General features: G+C 43.0%; 1 protein-coding gene across 2 annotated transcripts; it reads right to left on the reverse strand.

Annotated features, from left to right (window-relative positions):
- Positions 1-661: 661 nt before the first annotated feature.
- LOC104579334 (lysosomal acid lipase/cholesteryl ester hydrolase) lies at positions 662-10437 on the reverse strand. Of its 2 annotated transcripts, none has more exons than XM_010226890.2 (9): positions 10305-10437; positions 9196-9310; positions 8707-8905; positions 8017-8126; positions 6605-6741; positions 5899-6039; positions 4020-4091; positions 2050-2118; positions 662-1024 (listed from the first exon to the last, which is right to left on the reverse strand). In XM_010226890.2, exons 1-9 carry the CDS (start codon positions 10428-10430, stop codon positions 791-793), a joined length of 1203 nt encoding a protein of 400 aa, XP_010225192.1. In that variant the 5' UTR covers positions 10431-10437; the 3' UTR covers positions 662-790. The 2 variants fall into 2 exon arrangements, with proteins under 2 accessions (XP_010225192.1, XP_088384906.1); XM_088528780.1 differs by having other exon boundaries at positions 9160-9310; positions 10305-10430.
- Between the last annotated feature and the right edge of the window lie 755 nt (positions 10438-11192).

Here is an 11192-nt window from a genome sequence, read left to right on the forward strand (position 1 = left end):
GTGTCAAGAAAAATTTCTCAGGTGCTGTGGTGCTTGGAGTGCAGTTTGCCTGAGGGATCTGCCTTTCTGCATTCTCTAGCTGCCAGGCCATGAGCACAATCCATCTGTGGTTTCCTTATTTGGGGGTGCAGAGGGCATAGAAAAACATTTGATAGATATTTGGGTATAAAAGGCAGGAGAATATTTGGATTTGTTCAACAAAAAAGGTTAACTTTTTCAAGGTTGGATTCCTTAGCTTTGGAACCTACCTATTCCATGCTCAGATTCCTGTGACTAAAGGTCTCTTCGTTGTCTTGACAGTGTTGGTAAATGTGAGGAAAAAACAATGATAGGCTGTGGTCTTTGTCAAATTGATTTAATTTAAACAAAAGTCATCAGTACTTTAACAGAGAAATGAGAAAAATACATTTTTGCATTTTTATGTGATAGTATATTTCTATGAGGTACATAAAATGTACAAGAGAAGAACAGGGCTTAGGAGTAGGAAAATCAGTCTTGTAGAGGTAAAAGCTGTCCAAATTAAGTGATCCCTGAAGTGTGTGCTGAAATAATTTCATGTTTTCAGCAGCCATGCCTATATTATCAAACTCATTTGAAAGACACCATTTGCTGTACTGTATCACTGTGGAAAACCAAAAACTATTAAAAATCCAAGAAAATACACATCGGTATAGGCAATTCCCAATTCAAATATCCAGTGTGTGTACTTATCTATTCCTCAGAAATCACCCTTATTGCTAAACAGAAATATTTGGCAGCATTACTGGATGGATTGACACTGCATATGGTTTCAAAGATACTTTGTCATTAGTTGAAGGATTTTTGAGTACATTTTCTTAGTTGCGTCAAGGCCCCAGATGAAATCTAGGTGTCCCCAATCAGGAAAATTGTCATAGTGAATGAGGTTTTTGATGCGAGGAAGTAGACTTGCTATGTCTTTTGGATCTGCAAACTTGTCATCTCCACCACTCCAAACAGCAATTGGTGTGTTAATCTTCTCTATCTCATATGCAGGAGGAGTGGACTAGAAGGAAGGAAGCAGACTTGAAGTGAATGTTGTTCTGCCAAAAATTGCTTTTGGGGAAAAGATTCTGTGCAATCATCTCTGCTTCCCTCCCTTCTCCCCTCCCTCACTACAGGAAAATAGTCGGGACCAAGCCTGCCCTCTCAGTGATTATTCCACTTTATTTTTTGCCTACGGTGAGGAACAGCGACCTGTCCTATTCCTCAGTGCCTTCCTAGTGCATGGTTACACGTTGTTCTGCCGTGTGAGTGCTGCTCATGTCCTTGAGAGGTGGGGCTATGGAGAGCACGGTGTTTGTGTCTATCTAGCAAGGACTGCAGAGCTGCTGCTTGGATGTGTCCCATTCCCACCTAGCCTGGGATGCTCTGCAGGTTTTGCTGGGGGCATGGAATGAAACTGAAGAGCTTAGCCATTATACTCGGGATTTATGTAGCAAGAAATACTTTTGGCCATTTATAATCTGGCATTGGACGTGTTCAGGGATCTTGGGTCTGTGTGAAAGTTACACATTTTGGAGAATTTCTGCCTGTGAAAAACTGCGTGTCCTGATTTAGAAAAGGATGCTGCAAGTCAAAAGTGCTGACTAAATATTAAACGGTTGTCAGATGATTGGAGAGCTCATCATGGCTTAGGTAAGAGATCCATTTCATTCCTTAACAGAAAGGCAGACCTTGAGGATTTTTTGAGGAAGAGTTACTGCGCTACACTAATCCAGTCCCAGGACTTGAGTGTGGGTCTTGCCTTCTGGGAATGGCAGATAAGTTGAAATGTCATGGAGCACGTGCCCACATCAGTAAGGAAGACAAAATCAACCAAAATCAGCAATTTTGTTTGTTGTCTACAAGAAACTCCTTATGCTTTGCCTCACAGTATTAGGTTCAAGTGAAAGATCATCTTGAACTACTCTCTCCTTCTCTTGGTAGCAGGTGAAGTAACAGGTTCTGAAATCTAAAGTGTTCTTTTCTTAGGATCTATTCTTAGCCAGAGCACAAGGATGAGTTCTAAAGAAAACCTTATTGTCTTACCTGGTTGTATTTCTTCATATTTTCCTTAGCACCATAATCATAAGCTTGAAATCGTCTTGCATATTTTATCTGTTAATATTGTAATAAAAATAGACACAGAGTATTAAAAAGACTGAGAAACAGAGTGTAAGTGCCCAGATGCTGAACTGTGAGTGACTCCTACCTCTTTCTCAATCTGGTTGGAGGTTTCCTCAAGTAATGAGTGTGGATCATAGGGTGAATGGCTTTATTGCTTGTCCCCTTGCTAACCTGATCCTGAGCATATCCTGATCCTCAGATGCTGCCTATGGCATGCTTTGCTATCAAAATGTTTGCTTAATAAACTCGGTGTTGCCATCTTGACCCGTGACTAGGTTTGTGTTTCCTTTTGGGAGGGCCTGGTTATCTAGAAGCTGTTGGAATTATTACTAGTCCAGTGTACTGTGTGTTCTCTCCTCGCACATCTAGTCTTCTGGCTGTCGGTTGTGTCTGTCTGCTCACAGCAGTAATGGTAACATTTCCAGAAATTCCATAATTTTTTACAGAAACTTGACTATAAATGTGTTGTGCTTTGAGAGCAACTCTGAGGTGAGACTTCAGATGCTAGATGCTTGGCTCCTTTAGTATGTGTTGTCTCCAAGACATGCAATCTTCCCTGTAGGACTGATGAATGAAGAGGTAAGTACATATATTTGTTCTCTTGTTTTATTTTATTTATTTGTTACTGAAACTTAATGAATAGTGTGATTACTTTCTCTTCTCTCTCTCTCTCTCTCTTTTTTTTCCTTTTTCTTTTCTTTCCCTCAGTGGCTTTGCATAATCAGGGTGAGAGAACATCATGGGATGGTTACTGCAGAGTTATTCCTGGACTGTCTGGCTTGGATTGCAAGGTTTAGAAAACCTTGTCTTCAAGGCTTCAAGTAAGTGAGCAAGCACTAGAAATCTGCTAGGGAAAATTATTATTATAGTGTTTTTCTTTTGTTCTGCTGTTTGTATTACTCTTGCTTTTTTTTCTTCTGCTCTGTTGTATCTCTATTTGCTTTGTAGCCACTTGACTTTGTTAGGGGTTGGTGAAACAGTCTGTAAAGCTGCTGGCTGACAATGCCTCGTACTCATTTGTTGGCTCTGAGTAGATGTATCCCAAGGGACTGACTACTGGTAATTTTTGTCAGCGGTGTCTCCAAGAGTAGCTATATTAAATACCATATAAAATTTTGGCAGAAATTGTGGATTTTCTGTCTGATGTAGAAAGATATATCCTGGCTCTGCAGGTGTAGTTATCTTAGATACAGTGTTCTGCTTAGAGAATAACAACAAGCTTAGGCCTGCTGGTGCATGAGTAGAAACCTGCCTTTAGGGAATTTGACTCTAGGATCTAGATGCTGTCATGGAAGGTGAAGAGAGTTTTGAAAAACTTGGCTATTAGGAGCCTCCCAGTAGAACGGTGTTGCTCATTGTGTACTTGAGAGTGGCATGAGGCAGTTCCATCCTTATGCCAGTGGAAGCATTTGTGTGTTTAACTGGTTCTGGGAGCTGATCCAAGCTGCAATTAGTCCTCTGGGGAAAAATGTTTTAACCTGGATCACTTCCCTGTTCTGGCTTATCCCCAAGCTGCCCAGTATTCCGCTATCCTCTTAGTGCCTGCCAAGTGCCCAGGCTGTACTTGAGGTCATTCCTGACTTTTCAAGGCAACCATCTTCATCAATAAAGGCTGATGAGGCCTGGGAGTCACTAGAGGCTGGCGGGCCATGGCCTGTTGTGCCACAGGGAAATCTCGGTGCCCCAGACCAAAGGGACAACTCAGGCAAGTGCCCTGGCCAGAGGTAAAGAGCACTCCGTGCACGGCGGGTGCTCACGGCAGTCCGTGAGACGGTGTGTTGGGCTGGTGCCCAGGGCCTCTGGACTTCCCTGTAGGCTGCCAGTTGGGTAGAAAGTAGGAGTTAGAGTCAATTGATACGTCAGTTTATACATCAGGTGTGCAGGATTCATACCTGATGCCAATGAAGGATGTTCTGAACTGAAGTCCCAGCTGGGCAATGTGTTACGTATACATCTATTCGACTCTGAAGAGAAAGCAGAAATGCTACAAATGCAGGAATCCCATGTTATGATGGAAAAAAAAACTGTGAAATACCTGAGTACAAACTGCTGTGTAAAATTCCCACTCTAACAGGGTGTTCTTGAAGTAGCAAACAGAAAGCTGGAAGACAGACTTGGGAATAGCTGGTAAAGGCAGAGCTTTCTCCATGAGAGGGAGTCTGTTCCCTAAAGATAGTAGCACTGACGAAACACATGGTTCAACAACAATAGGGAAAAACAAAACAAAGTAGACAAAAAGGATAATAATTTTCAGTCCTTTCAAATGAGAACCCTAATCTCATGCTCAACTATCACATATCTCCAAGTCTTTTGAAGATTTGATTTATTCTTCAGTTTACTCCTGATGCCAAAGGAAGCTAGTTTTATAATATACCCCCATACAGACTGGCTATTCTTCTACTTGGACTTTTCTAGCTCTGTTAAAGGTATGTTCTAGTGTCTGCTCAGATTCCTTTTTCAGCTTATTGTCCTGCCCTGAGAAGCACATTAGGGAATTAATGTAGTTTAGTTCTGCTGTTTGAAAGGGCTGCTTTGCCTTTAATTGCTTCTGCATTGGGCATTGGAGTCTCAAGGCCTTCCTATATGTGCCATTACAAGTGGTTATTAATGGAGAAAAATGTGCCCAGGTCTTCAAAGATATTCCAGTAATGAACATTGCTTAGGTCGCACCCACTGTAAAGGGGATTTAAGGCACTGCAGTATCTAAATGTTGGTAAATGTGGGGACAGCTCTCTTGATCTTCCCATCTCCTCTGACTGATATGCTGCTCTTTGTGAATCCATTCATAGACTTTCATTCCAGACACAGTGCAAAAATGTTCTGTAGCTCCCTATACTGGGGACTGAGCTGTGAGGCCCAGCTCTGAGGAGAGGACTGCTCTGATGCTCAGAATGTGGTACCTCAGTTCCCAAGTGGATCAAGGCTGGCAGAGCATGTGTGGGGAAGACACTGAACAAAGACTGAAGGTGCAGAATGCCTTCTATGTCGGGGCTAATCAGATGTAAAATGAGTTCGGAGAAGTTCACTAGAAAGGCAGCTGGCATTTCTCAGGGCCTGATCTTAGGCTCTGATGCCCATGGGCAACACCGTGCTTAATTAGTAGAGGAGGATTGTTATTGGACTGCCAACTCATACATAGTCATACTATATGTGTGGTCAGGTTTTATGGGGGCGTGGAGGCTTATGAGAGAGCAAAAACCAGCAGAGAAACAGATGTTTGATATATGGCAGGACTGAAAAATCAAGGCAGGAGCCAGAACAAAAATGGCAACGTGCTCTTTTGAGTAATATTTTGGAATCAAGTAGTGATACAAGTAATCTAAAATGTGGCCAGAGAACAGCTGTTTCCAGTTCTTTAATTGTTGCTGTGTTTAGGAGACCATGGCATCTGCTTGCTTAGGAAGCAATGTAGGAACTGTATTACTGAGAAGTCCCACTCCATAATCTTCTGGCTCCTTTTAAACAGTATCTTTAGATGGCCAAAACTTGTTCAGCTCAGCCCCAAAAGAGGGTACAGCTAAGCTCTAGATTGAATTCAGTCCTATTTTCCTGTGATTTCAATATGTCTTCTTATTGGTTATGTTAATAGCTTTAGTCCTATTCAATACTGTTCAAACCATATCATATCCTTGTATTACCTCAGTCGGTTGAGGACTATGTTTTATATATGTTTACATGTGTAATGGTTAGTACATAAGGACAGACTGCACAAATGAAAATTTCAAAATTATTTATACCCTGTTTTGGCAAGGTGTTCTTGCATTTGCTTACCGTGTTCATGTTTTGTATGTTGCCCCCAGCTATGTATGAGAGTATACGGCCACAAAGCTTATCCAGGCTTGTACACAACTGTGCCACAGGTTTTTTCATAAATTCAATCTGATGCAGTGTTCCTTTACAGCCAAATATAAGCTAAAGGAAGGAAAAAGTACAACACTTTTTTCTTTTTAATACAGGAAACTTTCTGTTGCCTAATAGCCTACACTTAAGTCAGTATCCTAAGATTCCTGAAATAGTTTACACTCCCAGTACTAATTAAAATGTATTTTTGTCAGAGCACACCATCCATCCTTCCTGCCTTGTATTACTGGGCATCAATCCTGGAGGAAGCTAATCCTTTTTCTAGAGCAGTGACCTCAGTAGGCACACATAAATGAAGTCACAGAGATTGTCAGGGATGTAACTGCAGTTGTGTTTTGGCTCTTCGTTCATGAAGCCAGCACAGTGTTAGGTAATAGCAAAAATCCTATGACAAGCCAGTTTCACAAGTCTCCAACCTCACTGGGGTCTGCTGCTGCAGTCCCATCTTTCTGTTTTCCAGTACCTTCCCCATGCCATTTGAGGATATATTTTTCAAGTAGGTTATTCCTGAACTCTGTATCATCATATCACCCCTTTGGACCACTTCTGCTCAAGTTAAGTGAATCTTGTGAAGATAAATCAGGCATTGGGCCTTTTGAGAGGAAGAATGACATACCCTGAGTAGTGGATCAGGAAGGCTCGCTATCTTAACCAAAGGGCTTGTACCATGTGAACATGAGGCTACTGGGCTCAGAGCAAAGAACACTTTGACCCTCTGAGCCAATTCGTGGTATGTAGAAAATGCAATGAACCCTGTGAACACAGAAGAGACAGTCTAAGTTAGTGAAGAGATCTTCAATAGACAAAAACAAAGCAGTAGGCAGCAAACAAGCAGTGAATGTAGTGAGCCACTCTCTGTCTGGCCAGGTTTGTCTGTGCTGCGTGGTTTGCATAAGGAAGTGTTGCTGCTAATTTCTGAAATTGATTTTATTTGGGAGACAGAGCTCAATCTGAGGGTTAGAGCACATTTGGATTTTGACTTTGTCAAAATAGATTTGTAGGTATTAGTGAGAATTTCGTGATATGGACAGATTACCTCTAAAGGTCACAAAACTGTCACAAAATTATGAGTTTGTCAGGCTGTAGTCTCTAAGGGACTATCAGTATTTATTTACTCTATGAAGTAAAAGAATAATTACCTGAATACTGTGAGCTTTGAGTGTCTTCAACTGATTGCTTAAGACAAAGCCAACTAAAGACAGCCTAACTGGTTAGTTCGGACACGAGTCTTTAAAGGCTTTTACAAGAGGAAAAGAAAGACCTGGAGATTTTCAGCATAAGCTTTTTCCCATGTTACTTTCTCTTTTTTTTTCCAGCTACTTTAATGTAATGAAAGGGCAGTTGCCCAACCACTGGGCAACCACTGTCCATTCTTGGATCTTAGGCATGAGCCATAAGCACTAAGAAATCTCAGCTGATGCTAAAGGAAAGTTAATTGCATTCAAAGACTAAGTTCATGTTAAAAGTTGAAACTAACAGAAAGGAAGTAATTAGTATTCTTCCCACTTTTCCATCTCTGGTTATATTTTTTAAAAACAGTGATGTGGCCAATTATAACCTTTCATGAATAGTGCTTTAAATTGTAAGATTGGCATTGAGTGACTTAGCTGAGGTTCTTTTTCTGTGTCTTCTGTTCTTTGAAGTTAAGTGTGTTTTTTGAGCGAAAGCTTGTTTTTCCTTTCCGTTTATAAAGAAAAGAATCATATACAAAAGTTAAGTTTAATGAAAATTCCTGTCACCGACTTTTAAGAAAAATGTCCAATGTCATACCTGGACTACCTGTTAAATAATGGCTTTTATGTCACTGTAATTTTTAAAAGGTATAACTGTATTAGGATTTGTTATTACATTTCCTTGCCTATTTCTGATAAACAAAGCTGGGTTTGGAAGAGTTTTACATATTTTGCGAATTTCAACTCACAATATGCTTCTACCATCAATCACGTTGTACAAGCAAGAACAGCTGAGCCAATGGGGAGTCCCACCTACTGATTACATACCAGGAACCCTAAGCTCTCCTAATCTTACCCATTGTTGTGCCTTCAGAGTGGCCGATGTAATATATATGTTTCTGTCCAGTTTTGTTCATGGCGAAGTACAGCTCTGCTGGAAGATCGTATTTCCCCATCTCATCGAAGCTACAGGGAGAAACGCAAAAAGTTGACAGATGGGCAGGTGGGCCATCAGAGCGTGAGTTATTGGATTTCGGCTTTGTTCATGACACCAGGTAGAACCTGCTCAAAGACGAGGTTGCATACTTCATCTGGATTCTGTGTTGAGACTTGAGAAAAAGCAGGGAATTATGCAGCCCTGCTACCAGGCTGACAGCGGCCGTGTCTGTTAGCTATGATCCCTGGGGAAGTGGATTGAATAAGTGCTCTAACTAACAGGGTTACAAAACATGTTTCTTTCTCACTTGACATCAGCTGTGAGAGATAAGAGATTCCGAGATAAAGCAGAGCAGCCTGGTCTTGTACTTCTCACAGTACTGCCTCTGCCTTCTTCAGCATTCCCTTTCATCTCCAGTTGTCTGAAATCTCTTCCCCAAGCACTGCTCCCAATTGTAAGAGAAAGTGAGTATCCTTACTAGTCATGTTCTCTTCACTCCTCAGTTGATACAGACCCTGCTTTCATACTGCTTTAGGTAAAAAACATAATCTGAAGTTACCTAGTCCCATGGGAACTGCCATCTTGAGTGATTCACACTCCACAGAGTACCTGAACTGCCAGAACTCCTTCTGGGATGGTTTAAGGGTCTTGTGTTTTAAAGACCAAGTGTTCCCTCGACTGTTTCCCATCCAGACATCATAGCCAGCATCTGCTAGGATGAAGCCAAGGCTGTTGCTGGGCAGGTTAGAAATCCAGTGGGTAGAGTCTCCTAGAAAAGCATGCTGTAGGAAGACTACAGGCTTTTGCCCTGGAGAGAAAAGAAAACAAACAAACAAAACAAAACAAAACAAAAACAAACAAACAAACAAAAAAAAAAACAAAAAAAGAGGACTATTTAAGATTGGACTGTAGAATTTTGTTTGTGAGGGTTTTTTTAAATCTTGAGATGGATTTGGAATGCAGCCCAAATTCCTGACAAGGTGCTTTTGCTGCAACTCAAGAGTGTGGAGCAGGCCATCGCGTGAGCAAAGGGGAAAGATGGGTGGCCCATGTAAGAGCTGCCTCCCAGCCTTTCCTTAGGGGCTGTAACTGACACACCTGTGTTGGGACTGTTCCTCCCACCAGGAATTCTGAAGACACGAAGAATGTATCCATCCTCAGTAGTAACTTCATGCTCCTCACTGGGATACCCGTGATATCTGATAATTTCACTCTGTGGGAGGCCAAAGGAGAGTTTGTTACTAACTTTGACAGTGCAGAGGTGGGTGGAGAAGGAGGTGTCTGTTTGGAGGCTGCTTGTGTGCCAGAATGTGAAGCCAGCCAAGAAGCAGCTCAGGTGTGGAGGGGCTGAGGAAGGGCCAGGCAAGTGCTTGTGGTAGCACGGAGCTTATTGTCCTCTGCTCTACTTTGTGCTAGTGGGAAGGGTCCCTAAAAGGATTCCTGCCGAAGAGCACAGCACAGCTTTTCCACGGGAAGAGTGGGCAGAAACGCTTGAATTGCGTTTCAGCACCATCTTGTTCCCAAGCTCTAGTGTGCAAAGCAGATACATGTGTGCAGGAAGGCGAGGGGAAGCCCTAGACTAGACTCAGTGTTTAGTTTAGTGCATTGCAGAGCTCGGAAGCGTGTGTCGTTCTCACCAGAACTGTCCCTCAGAACATGGGATGAAGGATCCGCTGCTTGCTGGGAAACGTGGTGGCTTTGGGGAAGTAAAGAGACAAGCCACAGAGTTCAGCTGCGGTCTCCAAAGAGGATGTCGTCTCATCTCTTTCAGCAAATGCAAGTGCAATAGTTTGTCATGTTGTGCAAGGCTGATGCAAGTTGTACCTTTCTGGAGAGTAAACATGTGGCAGGATCTGGGCTGAATTAATGCCAAATGATGTGATCTTGGTCCAGAACGAGTGCTTTCTTACCAGAGTCCGATTAGGCAAACTATCCAGGGGAGGCAAGTAAAGAGTGGGGCTCCTGTGAGGAAGGAACTCCTGAGAGCACCTACCCCTGGTTCTGTGTGTGCTGTGAGGAGAGCTTTGGTAAGTCGGAGCATGGGGTCTTGTGTTACTTTGTGATGTGAGCATCTGCTATTTGAAGAAGAGGTTCAGCGTCCCTTGCCATTTGTATATGGTCTATCACAGACTGTTAGTGATGTGTGGGGTAGAGATAGTGGAACCAAAGATTTAAAAAGAAACACAGAGACAACAATAAAAACTTACAACGTTCATGAAGCATTCAGGGTTGTGCGACTTCTTTTTCTGGATTTCCTCTGAGTTCAGAACGGAGGAGAATCCAGCTGAAGAGGCGATTCCTTGACAGCAGAGCAGCATAAGGAGGCACCACATGCTGGGACTGTGTGAAAGAGCACATGCATGTGTGTTTTCCCTGCTTTAGAAAAGGGATCTTTCTGTGCACTTAAACTGCACTAAGGGGGGTTTCTCCTGGAAGCTCCCCCAGGTGCGTTGTCCCCAGGCCTGAGAGAAACAGCTGCCTGTGTGAGGAGGGCTGGTGGGCAGCTCAGGGCGGGTAAGAGCGGTGGGGAGTGAGCCAGGGGCTCCAGGAGGGATGTGGCCTGGGCCGGAGGAATGTGCCTGAGAGAGGTCGGTGCCTCTTTGAGGGGAGAGTGAGTGCTGTGAGGAGAAAAGTTCCAGTCGTTCAGCAGATGGAGAAGGACCTTCAAGATCAAGCAGGCCACCTAAAAATGTTCAGTAAGAGGATTTGTGGGAGCAAAGGGATGTGTAGCATGGTCTAAAGTTTCAGCTTGTGAAGGCTGCTTGTACGACTGCCTCACCATCATGCGGGCACGACTGCACTTGTAGGTTGGTTTCCTCAGAAGAGAAGGGCGTGCCTAAAAGGGCCTTTTTGTGATTGTGCTGGTTCACCTTTCTGTCCACCCCATAATTAAGTTCTTGCTGTCCCTGGTGAATTTCTAGCAAGCTCAGCAGTGAGACAGAAGCCTGTAAGGTAATGGGGTTCCCAGGAGCTCCTAGGAAGCGTTCGTCGGGGAAGAAGCGTTTGCTAGGGGTAGAGCCCTGCTGAGGGGAGGACAGGCACGACACAGGTATTCTCTGCTCTGTAACCACCTGAACAAGTCACAAGCATGAACT

This window comes from Tinamus guttatus, unplaced genomic scaffold (assembly GCF_059628265.1).
Source record: "Tinamus guttatus ecotype Peru unplaced genomic scaffold, ASM5962826v1 Tinamus_guttatus_pri_ptg000314l, whole genome shotgun sequence".
Taxonomy (NCBI): domain Eukaryota; kingdom Metazoa; phylum Chordata; class Aves; order Tinamiformes; family Tinamidae; genus Tinamus; species Tinamus guttatus.